We start from the raw sequence: 25000 nt of genomic DNA, 5'->3' as shown, positions 1-25000 counted from the left end.
TTTGAGTAAAATGAATATTGTTGTTTTATTCTATAAACTACAGACAACATTTCTCCCAAATTACAAATAAAAATATTCTCATTTAGCATTTCTTTGCATTACATTTCAGAGAAATGGCTGAAATAACAAAAAAAAAAAAATAGATGCAGAGCTTTCAGACCTCAAATAATGCAAAAAAACGCAAATGCAAAGTTCGTATTCATAAAGTTTTAAGAGTTCAGAAATCAATATTTGGTGGAATAACCATGATGGTTTTTAATCACAGTTTATTTTCATGCATCTTGGCATCATGTTCTCCTCCACCAGTCTTACACACTGCTTTTGGATAACTTTATGCTGCTTTACTCCTGGTGTAAAAATACAAGCAGTTCAGTTTGGTGGTTTGATGGTTTGTGATCATCCATCTTCCTCTTGATTATATTCCAGAGGTTTTTAATTTGGTAAAATTTAAGAAAATTCATTTTATTTTATTGCAGTTTGTGTTCAAAGGTCCTAAACCAGGTCTAGAACGGGAGAGTGTTGAGTGTGTTTTGGTGTGTTTGTGGGGAAACAGCCTCTACAGTCAATTTAAATGGGAGCAGAGGGGTTAAGAGCTGCAGGGACGAACTCAAGGTTAACCTCCCTCTCTACAGCTACCTCCATCAATCCCCTCCATCTCTCTCTCTCTCTCTCTCTCTGGTCCCTTCATCAAATCTCTTCTCTGCTGTTTTCTCTCCTCTATCACATCACCTCTGAGGCAGTGTGAATCTGTGCTGAACTACAGCGCAGGGAAAATAAACATCCACACAGAGCCGGCACTGAACAAAACACTCAGCTGGAAAAGCACCGTACAGATTCCATACAATTCAGAGGACAAAAGCTTTTTAATGGACATTTAGCTTGCCTTTCATGATCGTTTTCATCTGTTAACTACCTAAAACACCAAGCGTACCACAGCAATCACACAGCAAGCCACTGGAAAAGTACTATATTATTAGCAGTAGGGACTAGACCAGTGTTTCTTAAACTCCTCCCCCCATCATGCCCATTTTTTTCATTCCTACACATAAAATAAGGCATATTTAACTTACCATTAAAACATGTATTCCATTTTTATTTCTTTAATTTCTGCAACTTAATAAAATAGTTTCCTGACCTGCAGTGGAGTCAATACCCTTTTTAGGGGGGCTCAGACAAGCAACCATAAAAGCGAAACAATAAAATTGTGTGTTTTGGTTTGACTTCGATAAGCTAAAAAATGTTAAAATCTAAAAAAGTATATTAATAAGAGAATTTAAGAAGATGTACATTTAAACAGGAAAATACAGCAGTGTATATTAAAAGGAGAGGTGCTAGACTAGTACTGTCTGTGTGTTTATTATTATATTAAAGGTGAGGTGCTAGACTAGTACTGTCTGTGTGTGTATCAGATAAGTATTGTTATCTATACTGAGTTTTGAGTAGCTTTCCTTTTTAGATGCAGCTGTGGGAGTTATTTTAATAAATGATCTTCTTTAGGCAGTTGATGGCAAGCTGCATGACCTGGATTTGAACCAGCAATCTCCCAGCTTAGCTTTCTTGCATAGATTCTGAATCCTGAAGTTCTTGTTTTGATATTTTGCTTACAAACCACATCAACTCTGAAAACATCAACTGTGAAAAAGTGATACAGGTCCTTTATATATAAAATACATAAATAAATACGAATAAATCACATATTTCTATAGATTTTTAGGTCTACAGCCCGGGTTTCAGTGCTTCTCATCTGAAATCTGTATTTCAGGTAAACATTAGAGTTAACAGTAAAACACTGCAGATCTCCTCCCATCACTCGTACCATCAGCTCACGTTACTGCAGGAAAGGTAAAGGTCACTCATTCAGTTTCTCACGCGCTGCTCAGCGTGATTCTGCAGCTGGACGTGACCTTTAATACTGTATGTATACAGACGTACGCTTTAGAGCAGCTTCTGGACGCGGGTCACTGTGGTGCTGCTGGAGCTACAGAGAGCTGAGATGTAGTATAAATAAATCAAATAAAAAGAACCTGGCGATACCTATCACTATATAGCGGTTCAATATATAAAATTTAATATTTTGCAATATATTTTAATACTGTAAGCAAAGAGATATATTGCACAATTGTTTGTTTTTTATTTATTTTTATTTAATTCTATTTATTCTTATCTTTTGTCTTTTTTTTCTTTATTATATTTATTGTATTTATTTTATTACATCCTTTTATTTATTTTATTTTTATTTATTTTAAAATCTTATATACAAAATCTTGATCCAGGTTTGTCTTTTCTTGGAGATAATTCAGTAAGTAATCGGACCTGTAACTTACAAGTAGCTGACTGCAGTCAATAGGGGTGTCCACAAACTTTTGGACATATAGACAGGCTGTGTGTGTGTGTGTGTGTGTGTGTGTGTGTGTGTGTGTGTGTGCACGGTGCATTGACCCCTGCCGTTGAGGTCACTGCTGCCACGGTAACACTACACTGACCAGCAACCGTTTCCATAGCAACAGCTCCCCAGAGCCACCGCCTGTCTCCCGCCAACCGTCCAGCCAGGCTCCACCAGCAGAGTGTGACACACACACACACACACACATAAAGTGCATGTCCAAAAGTATGTGGACATTTTTTTTCCCTCTAAATTGATTTTTCTGAAATTCAGTTTGGACTGTGTGTCTCTCCACTCTTCCTCCAGACTCTGATCCCTTGATTATGTTTTAAATAAAATGTAAAATTTACTGATGATCAGTGATGGTTTGGAGAGTCATGTCTGTCATCTGCTGGTGTTGATCCACTGTGTTTTATTATCAAGTCTAAAGTCAGTGCAGTTTTGTTTTCCCACAAAATCTTACAGCACTTCATATCTTACAGCTTCCCTCTGCTGAAAACAACTTTTATGGAGATGCTGATTTCATTTTCCAGCAGGACTTGGCACACTGCCCACACTGCCAAAAGCACCAACTGGTCTTATTACTGTATATAATATTCTCATTTCTAACTATAGGATTCCGGCTCTTGCTCATGAATATTCATACATGCATCAACATATCACCAACAGCTGCAGTGTCATATGTTACTTTATAACATGTGTAATTATGCCCTGTAAAGTGCAGTTCAGCCACTGACCTAGTCTTAGAGTCTCTCAGAGTTAAACACCAAATCCACCGGAGATCCTATTTAAACCTAGAGTTACACACAGAGGTGGATAGTCCAGATCCAGAAAGTAAAAATCCACCCCAGGACTGTTGAAAGTGTGGTCAAAAGTAAGAGGCAGCATCCTAAAGAATCCGTCTTTATCTTTATGTATTATTCATCACATACACACACACCTACACACACACACACACACACCTACACAAATCTACACACACACTTATATATAAAAGCCTCAAACTTCAGCCCTGTCCTCCACTTCTCTATTTCTGACCAGCGTCCCAAAGGCAAGAGCAGCCTGTCTGGCTCAGATACATTACAGAGAGCGGGAACACTGTGTGCTATGTGTGTGTGTGTGTGTGTGTGTGTGTGTGCCCACAGACAAGGCCAGCTCTTCAGGCTTTCTGGGAAAGACTTAAACCAACACCTGCTTTCCCAACAGTGAAGAAGGAGAAGTGAAGAATGGTAGGTGGAGCATATATCTGCTCATAACGCTGCTCATCACTCTTAACACACCCTGAATCCTCACTGCACTGTGAAACATGGTGGCGGCAGCATCATGCTGTGGGGATAAGCTTTTCTGTCTTCAGCAGGTACAGATTTGTAAAGCTGGTCAGAGTTGATGGATGGAAGATGGATGGAGATAAATAAATACAGAACAATCCTGGAAGAAGAAAAGCTGTTGGAGGCTGTAAAAGACTTAAGACTGGGCCTTCCAGCAAGACGATGACCCTAAACATACAGCCAGAGCTACAGTGGAGCTATAATGATTTAGATCAGAGAATATTCATGTGTTAGAAAAAATTCAGTTTGGCCGCGGGCCACATATTTTTCAGGCCATTACGTGGCCACAAAAAAAAATTGTGCATATGTTTTGCATCATGTAATATTATATTATATTCTATTGTAGTATAGTGACTAGACAAGCTGTGTTTGTGCATTTGCACATCTGTTTCAGCTGCAATGTCTTCGCTAATATGTAGATATACAGTGTATAGAGGACTGGTGATATGAGGTGTTATTATTTAAGCTACATTTGCTTTGCTCAGAGCGACTCTGACCTCACAGCAACACAAAATCAATCAGATTTATCACGTTATGACATCATTCTGCACTGATAACGGCTAACGCTAACATCACGGACACTCGCCGAGCCGTAGTGGATTCTGGCGAGGCTGTAAAGCGCAGTGTGTGTGTGTGTGTGTGTGTACGCTGGTGTGCTGCTCTCGTTCTTAATGTGTTTAGACTGTAAATAAGAGTGCCAGACCAGCCAGCTCACCACACCATCACACAGATAATTGGTTAATGCTTTGAGAGCCACAGCCATACACACTAACACACACACACACACACACTCACACACTCTATAACACACACACACACACACACACTATAACACACTTACACACACACATATACATACAGAACAGGATTTGGGTCAGACCCACATACAATGATGTATTCCGAGCAGGCAAACACGAAATATAATAACACTGCATGAACTAATCAGTGTAAATATATAAAATATACTAAGGAACATAGCATGAATCCCAACAATTCTTCCCAATAATTGTCTATTAAACGTCTGCTGCATTTCACATCATCACAACAACACATCACACTCCTCTTAATGTAGAATGAATGGATCTAAAATTGGGTCAGGTTTACGTCAGAATACCTCTGGCCAATCACAATCCGAACATGGTTCCACCCTCACTTTGAGTCTGAGCAACATGGCGAGCTTAAGTTAAACCTGGAAGGTTAAAGCTAAACCTGAACCTGAAGAGCTAAAGCTAAATCTAACCATAGTGAGCTAAAACTAAACCTGGATACATAAAGCTAAACCTGACTAGATTGGATAGATAAAGTTAAAGTTAAACCTAAACCTGATGAGCTAAAGCTAAATAAAAGGCATGGCTGAGGAACAAGAAGGAGTAGCGACATTACAAAGTGGTAAATGCTTTTAATGTTCCAGCCTTCTTTTGAAAAGTGTTGCATATATGGAAACAGATATATAGTTAAAATATTAAATATCTAAATGTATAAAAATCCATTGTCCGTGAGCTTTCCATATATGAATAGTCTGAAATGTTAATAATACCCGAATGGTAACTTCAGTATTATGGTACAGGCACTACCTAAGCATCTTGGGTATGTGTTTGTGTGTGTGTGTGTGTGTGTGTGTGTGTGTGTACAACAAGATACTCCCAACACACCAACATGTGCAGACACACAGGCTACACAGACTCTCCTCTACTGAGAGACGGATTAAAGATACAGAGAACAGTGAGATTTCAGCACCGCCTCATCCTGAACTGCTCAACCCACAGCCAATGACATCATCTGCCTCCTAAACACCCAATATTCACAAAACTAACAAACAAATCCTTACTATCAGCTACCCCGCCCCCCCGCCAACACACACACACACACACACACAATGTCAAGATATCAGGTTTTGAATTAAAGATAGAATGCAAGTTTTCTGTTCTGCATGATTAAACTGTTTCCATTCCCAAACAATAACAATGTCTGGGTCCAAACACTAGAACTGTGAGGCCTAGCACACTATAAAACATGAGAGCTCAATCTTAAACTAATAAGCTAAAAATTAAACCTGAAGAGGTAAAGCTAACATTAAAATTCTTTATTTATAAAAGGTAAACTTGCAGAGATAAAAGTTAAAGCTAAACCTTGTGAGTTAAGGCTAAACCTGGATAGATAAAGCTAAATCTAGACTTTGTGGGTTAAAACTAAACCTGGATAGATAAAGCTAAAGCTGAACACTGTGGACTAAAACTACACCTGGATAGATAAAGCTAAAGCTGAACACTGTGGACTAAGGCTAAACCTGGATAGATAAAGCTAAAGCTGAACACTGTGGACTAAAACTACACCTGGATAGATAAAGCTAAAGCTGAACACTGTGGACTAAGGCTAAACCTGGATAGATAAAGCTAAAGCTGAACACTGTGGACTAAAACTACACCTGGATAGATAATGCTAAAGCTGAACACTGTGGACTAAGGCTAAACCTGGATAGATAAAGCTAAAGCTGAACACTGTGGACTAAGGCTAAACCTGGATAGATAATGCTAAAGCTGAACACTGTGGACTAAAACTACACCTGGATAGATAATGCTAAAGCTGAACACTGTGGACTAAGGCTAAACCTGGATAGATAATGCTAAAGCTGAACACTGTGGACTAAAACTACACCTGGATAGATAAAGCTAAAGCTGAACACTGTGGACTAAGGCTAAACCTGGATAGATAAAGCTAAAGCTGAACACTGTGGACTAAAGCTACACCTGGATAGATAAAGCTAAAGCTGAACACTGTGGACTAAAGCTACACCTGGATAGATAAAGCTAAAGCTGAACACTGTGGACTAAAACTACACCTGGATAGATAAAGCTAAAGCAATTTTGGACTGTGTGCCCGTTTATACTTTCTGCTGCTTGTCAGCTGTAAACTTGCACTTTCTCAAAAGTGAAATGTGCTGAATAGTGACGGGAATCTCACTTTTCAAGTAGTGAACCGAAGACATAAAGGTGAAGCAAGCTGATCACGTTTCATACAGTATGGATTATTTATCATCACACATAATACATATAAATACTCACGTGAGCTGACTACGTCCACGTACTGAGGCAGGTAAGGAGCCCAAGCGTCGATGGTGTCCTTCCTGCCCGACTGACCAATCCTACGCAGCTCTGCTAACAGAAGAGCCTGAGCTGCTTCTCTCACCTGCAACACAAAAATGAGCATAATCATCACAAACCACATAAACATTCCAACCACAGGTTAAACCCTCTGAGATATATATATATATAATTCTGTGTCCTAAGATATACAGTCCCCTTCAATAGAGTTTGATATATCGCGCTCAGTTTCAGATTTGAGTTTTATCTGTGCAGACTGAGCGTTTATATAGTTAGAGGAGGAACCAGTAACAAACCAGAGAACTGTGAAGCTGAAAAAAGATGGGAAATACATCAGAACCATTAGAGCACAAATATTAACCATAACCAGTACAGACATCTGGAATGTCCTGAAGAAGAAAGTCGTCACTGGTGTACTAAATAACTGACATTGAACCAAGGAAAAGCACAGCAGTTGATGAAACGGAAACATTGTTCTGTAAAAGAAAAACGTAAAACAACTATTTAACATCAGCAACCACCTCCAGAGGGCAGGAGTGACAATCTGATATCTAGAAGACAATCTGCTGTTCACAGAATACTTCATGAACTAAAGTACAGAAACGTTACCCGAAGATAAAACCACTAATAGCAATAAGAATAGGAAGACCAGGCTGGACATTTCCAACAAGTACAGAGACAAGTTATCATGAAATTATCATTAATGATGATTCACATACAAAAATAATGACATAAAATTGAAAATAAAAAACTGGGGAACTTTTTACAACCAGACACGGCTTTTAAATCCTTTCTGATTGCTGGTCTGTACCCAAACCCTAAATGAACAAATACCAAAAAAAGAACGCTCTCTCTCGTTCGCTCTCTCTCGCTCTCTCTCTCGCTCTCTCTCTCGCTCTCTCTCTCTCGCTCTCTCTCTCTCGCTCTCTCTCTCGCTTGTTCGCTCTCTCGCGTTCTCTCTTTCTCTCTCTCGTTCTCTCGCTCTCTCTCGCTCTCTCTCTCACTTGTTCGCTCTCTCACGTTCTCTCGTTCTCTCTCTCTCTCATTCTCTCACTTGTTCGCTCTCTCTCTTTCTCTCACTCTCTCGTTCTCTCTCTCTCAGGACCTGTATGATAGAGGCTGTTCTCAGTGTGAGAAGCTTAGCTCTGCAGCTCAGTATAACAGGGGAGACGTCCTCAGAGGAAAAGGAGGCTTAAAACGCTTAATAGAGTCTTTTCTCTGCTTTTCTTTATTCTCCATCACTCTCTCGCTCAGCAAACGACAAAAGTGCCAGAGCTACAGAAAGCCTGCTCTGTGTGTGTGTGTGTGTGTGTCTCTATGTTCAAATGGTTGTGCAGAATTTGGGAATATAATATGAATCACAGTATATGGCGTAGGACATTTGATTTTGAGATTACGATGATCTGCCGAGTCCCAGTCTGATTTTTGGCGGTTTGCATTTTTCCGTTATAAGGAAAAAATCAGTGCGTTTCATTCTTTGCAAAAATATCATGCTGTGAACTATGCCGTATAGTTTTAATGAGAAAAATGCTTGTAATTAGGTGGTTATAATGTTATGGTTGACAGGTATATGTATGTATTTTACACACCTCCAGGCAGCGGTCCTGCCACCTGCGGGCGAGCATCTCCAGCAGGGGGGGTCTGAACTTATCCAGCCCCAGCAGATCCGGCAGCATCACACAATGCATCGCAGCCAGCTGACTCCAACCTGAGAGAATACACACACACACACACACACACACATAAACACACTCAGAGAGACTACACACACACACCCACTCCGTACACACACACACACCCTGCTACCCACACACTCGCACGCACTCACAAGGGCTACACAATATATTTAAAAATATTTTTCAGTATTTAACAGTATGTTAAATACTTATTTTTATACCTTTGTTTATTTTTAATTGTACTTCACAAACCATTAATAAATCATATGAGCAATAGATGGTCAACAATCGAGCAGTATAATAATAATTGTATTATTATTAATAATGTATTTAAATATTTGTATTTTTATTGTAGTGTGTAAAAGTTAGTTTTAGCTCAATATTAACAGTTTTTTGTTGTATTAATCTTATATTTTAATCTTAATTTCATATCAATAAACCAAGTTGGAATGGTAAAATGTCTTTTTTTTAACTAAGACTTAAATGGTATTTCTTATTTCATAACTGCATTATTTGTTCATTTATTTAAATAAAATATATATTTTTATGAAAATATATTTTACCTAAATTGCTGCAACTGACCCTTAAACCTAATGTTGTCAATCATGATACATCTGTATACTTATAATTTTCCTCAAAATATGACACTTCACCTTAATGTAAGGACACGGTTATATGGTACTTGGAATACTATATTTATGTTCATTTAATTTAAAATATTGCTAAATTCAATGGCTCAAAAAGGCAAACTTGTTCAATTTTATGTTAAATATTACAACTTTTTGTTTTATATTACAGTATGAATAAAATTTCCCTCTTCATGTTTTTACAAGTGCAATATATTTATAAAGGTTAAAATGGGAGTTTTACTCAGAATGTCACAACCATTTAACCTATATTGTGCAGCCCGCACACTCCGCACACTCCGCACACTCCGCACACTCCGCACACTCCGCACACTCCGCACACTCCGCACACTCCGCACACACACCTAAAATCCTACATCTAAACGCAGCTTATTCACTAAACACTGGGATCACTGCTGAGGATGAGGAGGATACAGGAATACAGGCAGCAACTACGAGCCACGCTGGGGAGAAAAACACCTTCAACAAATATCCAAACAGATAATGTCTCACATATATTAGAAATATATGGAAGAGCCGTCAGAATGAGGTAATGTTGCGTATCCCAAAGACTGCGCAAATAAAAACGACAATTTACTGCAAAGAAATTCCTGAAATTTCTTTGGGGAACCGTACAGAAACTTACCTTCACAAAAAGATGATCGTTTCGAAAAGTTCTTTTAGGACAATTTTAAGGATTAGAATTAGGAAGTATGTTAGCATAATGTATAATTTAAGCAACGTAACTGATATATGTACTGATAATCTGACTTTTATTTACTTTAAAATATAAAATTGTGTCTAATGTGTATGTGCGTGCGTGTGTATTAGTGTAAGAGAGAGAAAGAGTAAATTAAATATATTTATATATACAGCTCTGTAAAAATAAGAGAGCACATAAAAATGATGAGTTTCTTTGATTTAACTAATTAAAAACCTCTGGAATATAATCAAGAGGAAGATGGATGATCACAAACCATCAAACCACCAAACTGAACTGCTTGAATTTTTACACCAGGAGTAAAGCAGCATAAAGTTATCCAAAAGCAGTGTGTAAGACTGGTGGAGGAGAACATGATGCCAAGATGCATGAAAAAAAAACTGTGATTAAAAACCAGGGTTATTCCACCAAATATTAAAAGATAATTTCTGAACTCTTAAAACTTTATAAATATGCACTTTTCTGTTTTCTTTGCATTATTTGAGGTCTGAAAGCTCTGCATCCTTCTTTTTTTTCAGCTATTTCTCATTTTCTGTAAAAATGAATGTTAACATTTTACTCAAACATAAACCTATAAATAGCAAAATCAGAGAAACTGATTCAGAAACTGAAGTGCTCTCTTCATTTTTTACAGAGCTGTATATACTGGACATGTGTGTGTGTAAAATAAAACATGATTATAGGTATTTTTTATGATATTATATTTAAAACATTAAAGAGAAAAATATATACTTTTTTTTTTTTTTTACAGACGTGAGTATCTACACGCTCCGTTCCTCAAAAGTCAGACTGCAGTGATTTAAAACTGAGAATAACTTCAGGATAAATCCAAACTGAATGCAAAATGAAGCTCAAGCCTTTGATGAGGGGGTTTGTGGGAATTTTCATTCTGCTGATGTGAGAAGAAAAAAAAAAGTTTCTGGTCAAAGAAGAACTTAATCTGGAGCAGAGATCTTTAGCGTCAGATAAAACGCTCAACACCACGTCGTGCAGAATATAAAGATACAGAACATCAGCCTTTATTTTAACACGGGCAGGAGAGGAGAAGGAAATCTGAAGGCAAACTGTGACCCGCTTCATTTTCACTGCGATGGAGGAAAAAAAGAGATTAAATAAAGTTAAAAAAAATAAATGATCTACATTCAATTTTTGCTGAAGGATATAAGCTGTAGATTAGAGATTCCATATGCTGAAAAGTGTGTGTGTGTGTGTGTGTGTGTGTGTGTGGGGATATATAGAGCAGGATACTACACAACAAGACACACACAACTACAACTACAAGACTTAAAAACAAGATAAGACCACAGGACATACACAGGATTCGAGTAGAGGAGAGTGAACCACAAACCAATACAGGGTTAAACATTTTACATTTGGTTTAATTATTATTTTTATTTAATTTCAATTATTCAGAAAAATAAATATTGTATAAAATATTTCTATACTCCACAGATCATACATTTCACTCTGTAGTAGTATAATAATTACAGGCTTCAATACTCAGAACAAACAGGATAGAAAAACAACACAGAGCAGCTATTTATTATTATTATTATTATTATTATTATTATTATTATTATTATTATTATTATTAGGATGGTGGGTCATTATTCTCAGCACTGCAGTGATTAGCACTGATTGGTATCAGGCAGGAAATTAGCACTTTTTACTTTACAGATCACTAATAAGTAACAGCTAATAATATGGTAATATTATTGTAATAAGTTGTTTTTACACATTTATTAACTGACTATTTTGTATTTGATGCTTAATAACAGATCAGTATTTGTTAGTAATGACATGGTAATGTTATGGGAACAAGTTGAATTTATTATAAAAATATTTTCTTGATTTTCTAGTTGTTATCAAAAAACAAATCAGAACAAAGTATGTAATTAATTACATAATTTATATTATATTAATTTAAATAATAATAAACAATAGCTGCTCTGCGGAGGAAATATGGAGTCCTGATAATTGATGAATATGGGAATAAAGTAAATTTATTTACTATTACTCGAGTAATTTGAGTTACTCGATTAAAAAAATTAATGGATACATTTTTTGTGCCTCGAGGAATCGTTTAATTTATTTTAAAATGCAGAGCACGGAATTTAGCGGGGACTTTTAATGTGAAACAGCGCTTAGCGTTACATCACCCACGAACAGGAAGCAGGAAGTGGGGGAGGAGGCGGAGGTTTTTGGAGTGGTGAGCATGTAAATTTAACTTATAAAAATCTAATTATCTGATTATTCGATTAATCGAATCGATTTTTAGGTCGAGTACTCGATTACTTAAATAATCTATATCTGTAGCCCTAAAGTACACAGACAAAACGAAAGACTATAGACTGTGACTGTAGAATCACAAAGTGCTCATATATATTTATATATATATACTTCATTTTCTGATATAACTGCGTAGAACTGTACTGAAAAACTAGTGTTCTAGTGTTCAAATAATTAAATTACACTTAAACTGTATTTTATTTGCATCACAGAATTAAAGCTTTGGTATAAAATGTTATATAAATATATATATATATAAATGTGTTGGGTTGTGCTCTCCATTCTCCTCTATTTAAAAACACATACCATTACAAAACACACAAACACACACGACTCGGACACAGATACGAGAGAAAACAAGCAAAAGAAAGGAGCGTGAGGCAGATGAGTGCACAGAAAACAGAGAGAGAGACAGAAAGAGCGAGAGAATAAAGGGCGCTGTTGTTTGTTTTGTTGTTGGAGGAGAGTGTACCTTCGTTTACGGAGGAGGGAGAGGAATGAAAGGTGGAGCCGGCGTGAGGCGCCGCAGTGCCAGCGCTGAGAGCTGTGGTGGAAGCGGCAGCAGCTTGCAAAGGAGAGGAAAACATAATTCAAAAGGAATTTAAACAAAAGAAAAGAGAGAAAGAAATAAAGGGAAGAAATAAAGAGAGAAATACGGCCTCCAGCAGTGTCAGGAGGACCCGAGAGAAAGCAGTTAGTGAAAAGAAACCCATAGAAAGAAGAAGAAGAAGAAGAAGAAGAAGACGAGGACAAAGAGCAGAGAACCCACATAAACACTCAGGACACAGAACGTTTCAAATCCCTCGACTTCCAAACCAAAACATCAGAACTTCCTCAGAAAGACCCAGATCAGATCTATTCAGAATAAACACAGTGCTGGAGGAGTACTGAGGAGTTTGAAACCTTCTGAAATTAAATAAACGACAAAAGACATTTCTCTTCAGGAGGTGAGGTTAATTTTTTTAAATCACTATACTGTTCAAACTCGTTTTTTGATGCTAAAAGTGAAAAAGTGAACTAAAAGTGACCTGTGACCCCAGATTAGAGTTTAGATTGGGCCTAAAAAATCCAGCCCAACCCACCAGAGCCCGTGCACACCCTGCCCGAGCACGCCCACCCCATAAACTATCAATATGAGCCCGATTTAAACCCCACATTTTTTTTTGTAAGTACAGTGTTGAAACTTTTCCAGGCTGTTTGAATAAGTGGAAAGATGATAATTAACATTGCAACACTGAAGAAGCTTAGACCTGTTTTTTAGGGAATGATGTTTATTAAGAAAAGCTAAAGACAGTGCTGCAGGTCAAGTGTTTTTTAAAACACAGTCAGACTTTTTATTTCGCTATATTGTGATCATCACGGCATAGATTTATATAAAATTAAAAAGAAATTTATTGAGCCCCATGGCAAGCTGCATGACCAGGATTCGAATCAGCGATTTGATTATATGATACGTTTTTGTCCATCGATCAGACTTATCATCCCATTAAATTAACTTGTTTTGTAGTTTATTATGTAAAATATGTCTTTTTTTAAAGGGGCAGGTAATCAATTCTGTAGATGCTTTTTTTAAACAAATTTTAGGATTTGTAATTGCGAAGGGTAAAGGCACTCGATTCATAGAATTTCTCTCTTTTTATTATATTCTGTTTGATGTTCTCAGCCAGGCGGCTGGGTCTGATGCAGGATCATCCATCAGCAGATCTCATCATGGAAAAACACAAACATTTCCAAAACAGCTTCATATCACTTCTGCAACGATGGTGAAGCAGAGAAAGGCAGGGGTTCATTGACTGGAGTGATCTTCCTTTCTGTCCTCTCTCTCTCTCTCTCTTTTCTCTCTCTCTCTTTTCTCTAAGACCCTTCATTTATCTTAATGGCCGGGTCGGTGATGCGACCGACAGGAAATCTGCAGCACGTTCACCAAATCCTCCCCAGTCTGAGCTTAACAAGGACGCCTTTATACAGCCTCGAGTTTAAAAACAACTCCATTAAAAACACTTTATAACAACAACTAGCAGCGGATTCACTAACTAACCCAGAAAAATAATAATAAAATCAGTGATCAGTGAGAGTGTCAACCTGTAATTAACTCTATATAACATCAGAATACTAAACTCAAATAAACATTAATAAAGAATAAAGTCAGTGTTCAGTGAGAGTGAGTGTCTACCTGTAATTAACTCTATATAACATTAGAATACTAAACCCAAATAAACATATTGCTATATAAAGTTAATTACTGGTAGACACTCTCACTGATCACTGACTTTATTATTGATGTTTATTTAGGTTTAGTATTCTAATGTTATATAGAGATAATTACAGGTAGAGACCCTCACTGATCAATGACTTCATTATTAGTGTTTATTTGGGTTTAGTATTCTAATGTTATATAGAGATAATTACAGGTAGAGACCCTCACTGATCAACGACTTTTATGAAATGAATTGACTTTTAATGTGGTTTTCAAAATGGGGTAATTGAGATTGCACAATTTTGTTTTGCTTGAATGGTTTTGATAGAATTATTTGTGTATTTGATATTTTTGTCAACTTTCCAATAAATTAACTGAATTTGCAAACAAAAATCACATATATTTGTAGACTATTTATTTACAGTGAGTGGTCAGTGAGAGTGTCTACCTATAATTCACTATATATTTTACATAACAAAAAAAAAACATTAGAATAATCCCAAATAAACAATATTATACAAAGTTAAAGGTAGGCACTCTCACTAAGTATAAGCACTGATTATATTTTATTATTATTATTATTATTAGTTTAAAAGGCCTAAACAGGATATAAGGGTTCTGTATGATGGAGCACAGCAGTAGTTTGAGTGGGTGAGAGTTTTTTTTATCAGAGCTCTATTAGCACTATAAGCACCGCGTTCACTTCACCAAATCCTCCCGTCTGCGTTTAACAAGGACGGCACGCGCTGCCGCCTTTATCCGGCCTCCGGTTTAAAGAACGACTCCATTAAAAACACTTAATAATACAACCTAAGAGCAGTTTTCACAAACCGATCCGGATCAATACCGGAGGAAACAAGCGCGAGAGGAGAGAGAGAGAGAGATAGAGAGAGAGAGAGAGATAGAGAGAGTGAGGGAGAGAAAGAGGGGTGGGGGTTAAAAAAAAGCTACATGCGTTGAATAACTTTCATTATGTCTTCAAGCCTAAAGAGCGGAGCAGATCAATAAGCTCAGCACATCTGAGCCGAGCTCTCGCGCTCGCTCTCTCGCGCTCTCACAGATAAAAGAGCCGCCGCTTCTCCTCTTTAAACGCCGCGTTCTGCTGCGTCTCGACCCAGCGTGAGAATCCGTCCGACAGGCACGCGCACCAAAGTTGGACACGCAGAGTGTGAAGTGTGTGTGTGTGTGTGTGTGTGTGTGTGTTGGGGGGGGCGTGGCACTGAAGAGGGCGGAGGTGATTAGCATTCGAAAAGAAACGCTGTGGACCTTCTGGAAAAAAAAGAGAGAAAGAAAGAGAGAGAGAGAGAGAGAAAAGAGAGAGAGAGCGAAAAGAGAGAGAGAGAGAGAGAAAGAAAGAGAGAGAGAGAGAGAGAGAGAGAGAGAGAGAGAGAGAGAGAGAGAGAGAGAGAGAAAAGAGAGAGGCGACACGTGGCGCTTTGTGGGTCACCCTGTCACACTTCCTCTCAAAGGGAGGAAATGGGCATGTGGCATGTGCACACTCACACACACTCACACACACTCACACACACTCACACACACTCACACACACTCACACACACTCACACACACACTCACACACACTCACACACACTCACACACACTCACACACACTCACACACACTCACACACACTCACACACACTCACACACACTCACACACACTCACACACACTCACGCCACTTTTGTGTTGGGACAATGGAGCTGCAGCAGGAAAAAAAAATTGGGCCACGTGTTGGGGGGACCAGAGTGTGTGTGTGTTTAGTCATTTTAAAATTGGTTGAAAAAGTTATTAAGTGCAATTTTTAATATCTGAACTAAATAATATTGAAATCATAATTGAAAATCATATATTTGAGGAGAGAGTGTGTGTGCGTGTGTGTACACATGTAACACCAACAGTTAACTTTCATTTAATATGCTGTTACAACGTTAAAAATAGATATTCTTATATAGTCTATTTTTACAATACAAAACCCCTAAACCATTTAAAATATAAAAAAATCTATATCATATAGTTTTAAAACATTAGTATTGCAAGCGATCTTCAGTAAAAATCACTATCAAACAATATCAACATTCTTAAGTGTTTCTCTGCATTGTTAAAGGATTTATTTACAAACATAAAAAATGCAATAAAAAAAAAATCACTAGACACTAGATTCACTACTGCTGTTTATTTGGGTTTATTCTAAATGTTATAGTGAATTAATTACAGGTAAACATTATATATATAAAATGCTTAGGAAGGACTCCTAATAAGAACACACATTACAAAAATTGAACAGTACAGCTCTGAAAATAAATAAATAAAAATGGTGAATTATTAATTATTAAAAATCATTTTAACCTTTGAGCAACAAAAAAAAACATTTTAATGATAAAAGACTTTATTATTTATTGATTTATTCACACTATTCAGCATAAACACAGGTTTGAACCTCGTGCTGTTGTCTTTCTAAGGATTGCGTTTTTTTTTGAGATGCAGTAAATATTTAACTACTGCGTTCTGTTCATACTTAACCTCACAGTGTGTGTGTGTGTGGAGCGGATAGGGTGCGTGCATGCACGTGTGTGTGTGTGTGTGTGTGTTATCCCCAGAGGTTACGGTAGGACCCACGAGCTGCGTGTGTGTGTGTGTGTGTGTGTGTGTGTGTTGAGGGGTTCAGCTCCAGCGTAGTGAGAGGAGATTTCTCATGTTATTTTTCACTTTTACATCACAGTTTCTCCCCTGAGCGAGGGAACAAGAAAGAAAGAAATAAATAGAGAGAGATAGAGAGAGTGAAAGAGAGAGAGAGAGAGAGAGAGAGAGAGAGAGAGGGGCTCTTTGTAGTTACCTTGTTTGATCTGTCCTTGCAGGGCCGGGTTGGAGACCTGGGGGGCCGTCTTTCTGGGGGTCTCTGGGGTTCCAGGTCTTGGAGGCCTGAAACACAAAGGCCAGATAAAATATTTAACACACCTCCAGCTCACTCTTCTGTTCATCACACCAAAAAACCTCCAGTGTTCATATTCGCTCGGCCAAACGCAGGTTTTCATTCGCTTTTTAATGATAAACACAGCCCGACCCTCTGCAGCGCTCCCTATTACAGATCCAGCTTCTTTAAAACACGAGCAGCATGCGTTAAAATAAAGTTTCTGAATCAGTTTCTCTCAGTCTGATATTTATAGGTATAAAAGTATATAGGTTTGAGTAAAATAAACATTGTTGTTTTATTCTATAAACTACAGACAACATTTCTCCCAAATTCCTATTCCATAAAACTATGAGAAGAGGCTGAAATAACAAAAAAAGTTGCAGAACTTTTAGACCTCAAATAATGCAAAGAAAACAAGTTCATATTCATAAAGTTTTAAGAGTTCAGAAATAATCAATATGTGGTGTAATAACCCAAATCGTTTTTAATCAAAGTATTTTTTTCTTTCACACATCTTGGCATCATGTTCTCCTCCACCAGTCTTACACACTGCTTTTGGATAACTTTATGCTGCTTTACTCCTGGTGTAAAAATTCAAGCAGTTCAGTTTGGTGGTTTGATGGTTTGTGATCATCCATCTTCCTCTTGATTATATTCCAGAGGTTTTTAATTTGGTAAAATCAAAGAAAAACTCATCCTTTTTAAGCGCTCTCTTATTTTTTTTTTTCCAGAGGTGTATATCCCAATCACATTTACTGTGATGAAGTAAAACAAACAAAAAATAAAGAACATCAAAGTTGTCCTATAAGGATTTTTTTATAATAGTATTTTTTAGCACAAAACCAACAATACTAAATAGTCAAAGTCAGTATTAGAATGGCAATTTTTTTTTTTTTTTTGCTTGATTAATTACATAATTCATTTTTGGGGGGCTTGTTTTCTTTTCTTGGCCTTCTTTACTTAATTTATCTCTGTATTATCTATATGTTTTATTTGTTTTTTTGTATATTACTATTAGTATACACTAATAGTGTTATATATGTTATTATTATTTTATATATTTATATAATTATATTATTATTATTAATATTTTTATACTACATATATTTTTATAAACACATAATGCAAGATGGATAACAGTGAATTACACACATATAATACATATATAGAGTACTTTCTATAACAAAATTAGTGAGTGTGTTTTTAATTGTATTTAATAAAATAATTCGTCTCTATTAGAGGTGAATCTACAGTGATTTTCCTGCAGTTGGATCTGGGTGGGTTTATTCTCCTGTTAAAGAAAGTAAAGGAGTTTGCAGTCTTTCAGTTCGTGCCTCTTTTCTCCTCTGTTATTCTATCGCTCGCTCCGACAGCAGAGTTCTGAACTTCAGTCTAGAACCGGTCCGGTTCTGTGATCACTTAAGATTAGCCGGCTAATCGCTAGCTGGGTAATTTAGCTCTGCAGCTGCTGCACCACCTAATGAGGGTCTCTCACCCGTCCATCCGTCCATCCACCCTTTCTCTCTTTCTTTTTTTCTTTCTCTCTCTAAAGGAGTAAAACTTCTATAGATACAGAGCTCTTTAATTCTGTGATTCTTCCAGTTCTGAGATGAAGTTCTGTTGCTGTAAAGAGAGGAAGGTCTGATAGTGAAGATCCAAAATCACTCAATAAAACCAGACTTCAGATTTTACCCTGTTTTCCTGTCTGTGTTTAATAAGTATTGAAAATAAGTGCTGATTTTTCACTACTTTGCTACTGATACTACTTACCCATCTCTCAAACTCACTCTCTCTTACACACAGACAAAAACAACACACAGACACACACACAGACACACACACACACACACAAACCTACAGGATGCAACTCGTATGAGCGGAGTGTATTAACTGAGAACTGGACACAAAGACTTTAGAGAGATCAGACCTTTTGTTACCCATCTCTCAAACTCACTCTCTCTTACACACAGACAAAAACAACACACAAACAAAAACAACACACAGACACACACACAGACACACACACAGACACACACACAGACACACTACAATAGTGCCTTCAGACAAAGAATTTACCTTCAGAAAAATCTACTGATCATCACCCTCAGCCAGAGAGAACACACTATTTATTTGGGTTTATTATGATGTCAGTGATCAGTGAGTGTGTCTACCTGTAAATAACTCTATATAACATTAGAATACTAAACCCAAACAAACATTAATAAAGTCAGAATTCAGTGAGAGTATTTAGTATTCTAATATTATATAGAGTTAATTACAAATATACACTTTCACTGAACATTGACTTTATTATTAATGTTTATTTGGGTGTAGTATTCCAATGTTATATAGAGTTAATTACAGGTTAATTACATGTAGACACTCTCACTGATCCTCACAGATTTTATTAATGTTTATTTAGGTTTACTCTAATGCTATGCAACATGTACAATTTTAATAATATGTTCAATTTATCTAGAGCCAAAGGAAGCTTTACAAAAGTTAAAAGCATACTACTAAGAATCTTATGTAATATGTAGAAAAGAAGTAAATGTTTTAGGTTATAGTGTTATAGTCTTATATAGAATTTGATCAGAGCTGAAATCATGCAGTAATACTTATATAACTATAAAATAACAAAACACTTTTCTTCTCTTTTAGAGCAGAGGTTTGTCCACTTTGTTTTATTTCTTTTTTTTAATTTTATTTATTTCTTATTAAACCCATCATCAGGAGCCATTGACCACATCTCAGGACTGCAGCTCTGCCCCCGCGACGGCGGATCCTGCAGAGGGCGGCGGAAAGTTTCTACCCTGCCGAAAACAATCAGAACCTCTCTGTGAAACACAAACAAACACCTGGAGAACCGGACAGGAGCTCGATAGCAGCCGGTCCAGCCCCGGCACGCAGGACACGCAGGACACGGAGGACACGGAGGACATCACACACCCGGCACGGTAAACTCAGCCCTGAGCGAGAGCGGCTGCCAGCGGACCCGGCGCTGGAAAAGCCAGGGCTCACACCGGCGACTATTTACCCCCAGCCGGCTTCACCCTGCTAATCTCAGCGACCGCGGGGGCCCGAACGACCTCCAGCCACATGAAGGTCATATAGGTAAACAATACAAACGCCAGGCTTCACTTCTGTAGGCCTTTCTCTTTCTCTCTCTCTCTCTCTCTCTCTCTCTCTATCCGTCTCTCTCTATTTATCCGTCTCTCTCTCTCTCTCCTGCTGTCCCTCACCCCCCCCTCTCGATATTGAGCCGTCTGGCGCGCGTCTGCCTGCTGTTTGAAGGTTGTTTTGTTTGTGGGGTTTGTGTTGGAGGGCTGTGGAGCTGTCGAGGTGATGAAATAGCAGATGCTGGGATTGGCACGCTGGGTCTGAGGGCGGCGGCTCGCCAGGCTTTAGAGCAGCGGCGGGCATTGCGGGCAATGATCTGCACCATCAGCTACATAAACCCTGCATCTTAAACCTGCTTTCAAAACTCAATCACACTCACACACAGCGCGCAAACTTAAGATATTTACCTGAAACCTGGTCTTTTTTGTTGTTTTTCAGGGGGTGCTGAAGTTTTCGACACCTGGATTGATGACTCCTACGGTGGGCCTGTCAGTCAGCCTCTAACTTTTACAAGCATTTACAAACAAACCCTGCATCCATTTCCTCTGCGCTCGTTGCGTAATGTCTGCCCTCCTGCATGTATTATATACAACACTAGTGTGGCTGGAATCAATATCTCATCGTTTTTTAAATGAGTAAACTGTTTATTAGGCTGAAATCACATACAGATAAAGAGTTTCCTCAAAAAATAAGGGTTTTACTAGTTTTCTTTTTCATGTTTTCCCAATTTTAGCTAGCAATTATTTTATTTTTCCGACACATTAAGTTGTTACTCAGCTGTATATCTCATATATGGAGAGCACTGGTCAGAGAAGCAGTCCCAAAGAGACCCATGATCACTCTGGAGGAGCTGCAGAGATCCACAGCTCAGGTGGATCAGGAGAATCTGTCCACAGAACAACTGTACAAAACTCCTGCACTCCAAAAATCTGGTCTTTATAGAAGAGACGGCAAGAAGGAAACCATTATGGAAAGAAAAAAAAAAAAGCGCTATATGCCCACTGCACTGTGAAACATGGTGGTGGCGGCATCATGCTGTTACTGTGAAATGTGACTTTATGTTTTTACATTTATGTGCTACTTTGTGTTGGTCTATCACTTACAATCTCAATAAAATAATTTTTTTTTTACAAGTTTACACCCCTTACTCATCAGTAAAGACGGGTAAAGATGAGTATAGACGTTTTCACTCACCGCGCCGGCGCTTTCTTCATGTGCTCCCCTACGAAGGTGGCGTTGGTCATGCCCATCAGCGTGTTGGCGAGGGAGATAACGGAGAGCAGGTGCTGGGTGGTGACGGCGCGGGAGACCCCGTACGTTCCTTTACCCACGATCTCAGAGACGGAGAGCTTCCGGCCCTCGGCGGCGCCCCGGTACAGCTGTCTCAGGAGAGAGTCCTTAAAGGTGGGCAGCATGAGGGACATGTGTCCCCCGCGGGAGATCAGGCCGAAGGAGATGGGCGTGTGTGGGCGGAGCATGCCCAGCCGGCTCATGCACACCTCGTCCAGCGTGCCGTTCAGGCCCCAGGCGTGCAGGCAGGACATGAAGAGCTTGGCCGTGTCCATGGTCAGATTATACTCCAGCAGACTGAGGGATTTAGACTTCTCCTCACGACGCCTCATCTCCTCCTCCTCATCCTCATCTTCATCCAGCAGGTGCTCCTTAATGTTCTCTTTGATAGTTTCCTTCACCTGGAACAAGAGGAGATGAAGTTTAACAATTTAGTTTTCTGCTTTTATTATTATCATTTTTATTATATTATTATTATTTTATCATTTATATTTTTATTATAAGGTTGGCTTTCTAATAGGGTTGCAATTAAAAATGTGTGGGCTAAAATCTAAAAAGTCATATGCAGTTTAGCAGCAGTAGCATCCTTCCCCTCACTTCCCAGTTTAATATCAGTGTCGGAGATTTGTTCTAGAGGTCTGCGTGGAACTGCTTTTTATAAACCCGCTCCTGCCCACTCCCTCCTGTTTTAGTCCCGTTATCACCCGCTCCCGCCAAAAATCGCCTGTTTTAATCCTGCTTTCGTCATATACATTTCTGCTGTCTCAACCATTCGGTCCTAATATGAATTGAACTGAATATGAATTGGTTTTATTGGTTATCAACTTAAAACTGCTTCCGTTTTCTTTGCAGTTTTCCTTGAGGGTCAGTTGTGTGCCTGTTATCCTTATGAAGTTTGTTTTTAAATGACATTTCTTTGAGCCATCATCATTTTCTAGTCTATTCATCAAATTGCAGGATTTTTTCTACATGTATATGTGGTCCCGCTCCTGCATCGCCTGGACTGATTAAACTCCTGATCCTGCAGATAAAAATTTAATTCTGTTCCGCGCCACAATATATTCTGACAGGTCCCGCGAGGCGCTCAGGAGTGCAGACCTTGGTCTTACTTTCGTCTAACTTTAGAATAAAGCTGTATCTTCCTGCACTGAAGATCTCAAAAAAACAGGTATTGTGAGCAACAGATGAGATGACCGTATGTCTCGTCACTTTCTGCCTCAGAAATATACAACAATTTCAGTTGAAGATGTGGAGGGTTGGGTAACTGGCCGTGTAAATTGGAAAAAAAAAAAAAAACTTTGTGTTTACTACACCCCCACCCCCTAACAGGGTACTGACCTGTTTAAAGATCTTATTGGCCAGGAAGGAGCCGCCTTTGTCCACTCCTCCGGGAGCTTTCTGCAGTGTTTCCGGTGAGACGAGGGTGGGGTTGGGTCTCTGCGCCTCCTCAGTCAGCAGCTGGATGATCACAGCCTCCACGTCAAAGAACAGCACGTGCATATCCGGATCCGTCAGGTTGGTTTTCATGGCCTGGACCATCAGTGCATTGTGGGAGTACTTGGGCAAGTTTCCCTACAAGGAGAAAGTAGAGAAGAGACGAAACATGTTATTAAAACTGTTATTACTACAGCATATTTCTGTAGTGCTTTATCGAACATTCATCTAAAACTACGTGTGGCAGAAAGGTAACACTTCTTATCTCCACTGTGAAACATGGTGGCGGGAGCATCATGCTGTGGGGATAAGCTTTTCTTCAGCAGGGACAGATTTGTAAAGCTGGTCAGAGTTGATGGATGGAGATAAATAAAATACAGAACAATCTTGGAAGAAGAAAAGCTGTTGGAGGCTGTAAAAGACTTGAGATCTTCCAGCAAGACGATGACCCTAAACATACAGCCAGAGCTACAGTGGAGCTATAATGATTTAGATCAGAGAATATTCATGTGTTAGAATGATCCAGTTAAAGTCCTAAAGACCTAAATCTCATTGATCTTCTGTGGAGAGACATGAAAACTGCTGTTCACAGACCAACACTCTCCATCCAACCTGACTGATCTTCAGCTGATTTATAAAGAAGAATGGAGGAAAATCTCTAGAAAAGTCTCTAGATGATCAAAGCTGGTAGAGACAAACCCTTAAAAGAGACAAACCTTATTCAGACCACAGGTAAACCTATAAAAGTGAAAGTGTGGTTATTTAAGCACTGCAGCTCATTGTGATCTCCTCGTTTCAGAAGCCGGTATCGTACAGCACACTAATCTGAGCACCTCCAATCAAACGTGAAACGCAATAAAGACCACACACACTTTTTACACACAGCTCAGACGAGACGTTCTGCAGACGCTCGTGTCACTCGCGTCGTCTCAACTACTTCTCTGAAGACATCAGTCAAAAGTTCTCCTCCGTGCATCCTAATCCATTTACTCCACGCTCTACGTAATAATCTCTAATGCTCATTACCCCCTTAAGCATTCATTCCGCCTCATCTCGTTTTTAAAGCCGGGACGGTTTTAAATTGCTGCCCTGCTAATTGCTATTCAATGTTAATTCAATGGCTGAAGCACCTGCTCTCCATTTTAAGTACATGGGAGGATGCTCACGAGCACTGCAGCCGATTCTGACGCACATCAGAGGAGTGGAGCAGCCTAAAGAATATTCTGTAAAATTCTACATTTCTATAAATATCATGGTAATTTATACACACTACACACTGCACAAAATAGAGCTGCATGATATATCGTTTAAGCATCACCATCGCAATGTTTGCATGCGCAATAGTCACATCGCAGGACGTGCAAGATCACTTAAAGCATTTAAATCAATCAAACACGTCATGTTGCAATGTTTTGATTCTTAACATGAGAAGAAGTAGATACACAGCGCTGTCTCTGTGTCTGAGTGAGTGACAGCTGCTGCTGCCTGAGAAGCACAAGGGGGAGGGGGAGGAGAAAACACAAGGTAGTTTATAGCAAATAACTAATACGAATTTTAGTTAATATGCAATTTAATGCAGTGTGTAAGACTGGTGGAGGAAAACATGATGCCAAGATGCATAAAACTGTGATTAAAAAAACACCAGGATTATTCCACCAAATATTCAAAGATTTCTGATCTCTACTAACTAAACTTTATGAATATGAACTTTTCATTTTCTTTGTATTATTTGAGGTCTGAAAGCTCTGTATCGTTTTTTGTTATTTCAGTCATTTCTCATTTTCTGTAAATAAATGCTCTAAATGAGAATATTTTTATTTGGAATTTGGGAGAAATGTTGTCTGTAGTTTATAGAATAAAACAACAATGTTCATTTTACTCAAACATAAACCTATAAATAGTAAAATCAGAGAAACTGATTCA

The 25000-nt window shown here is 38.4% G+C and overlaps 1 protein-coding gene and 1 long non-coding RNA gene across 3 annotated transcripts in view; one reads left to right on the top strand and one right to left on the bottom strand.

Moving 5' to 3' along the window:
- LOC125782410 (uncharacterized) overlaps positions 1–25000 on the top strand; it is a 318736-nt gene that overhangs the window by 110583 nt on the left and 183153 nt on the right. The gene's annotated exons all lie outside the window — the stretch shown is intronic.
- LOC103046282 (WD repeat-containing protein 7) overlaps positions 1–25000 on the bottom strand; it is a 153251-nt gene that overhangs the window by 84840 nt on the left and 43411 nt on the right. Inside the window, exons 15-20 of one of the 2 annotated variants that reach the window (XM_022676682.2) lie at positions 22982–23215; positions 21548–22044; positions 17156–17241; positions 12597–12689; positions 8402–8520; positions 6774–6897 (exon numbers count right to left, since the gene is read on the bottom strand). In XM_022676682.2, coding sequence (XP_022532403.2) covers positions 6774–6897; positions 8402–8520; positions 12597–12689; positions 17156–17241; positions 21548–22044; positions 22982–23215 — 1153 coding nt within the window. The remainder of the gene's footprint in view (positions 1–6773; positions 6898–8401; positions 8521–12596; positions 12690–17155; positions 17242–21547; positions 22045–22981; positions 23216–25000) is intronic. The other variant, XM_049466318.1, reaches the window with a different exon arrangement.

Source organism: Astyanax mexicanus, chromosome 17, assembly GCF_023375975.1.
Source record: "Astyanax mexicanus isolate ESR-SI-001 chromosome 17, AstMex3_surface, whole genome shotgun sequence".
Classification (NCBI taxonomy): domain Eukaryota; kingdom Metazoa; phylum Chordata; class Actinopteri; order Characiformes; family Acestrorhamphidae; genus Astyanax; species Astyanax mexicanus.
The sequence above is the reverse complement of the archived record's forward strand: the minus strand, read 5'-3'. Positions and strand labels throughout refer to the sequence as shown.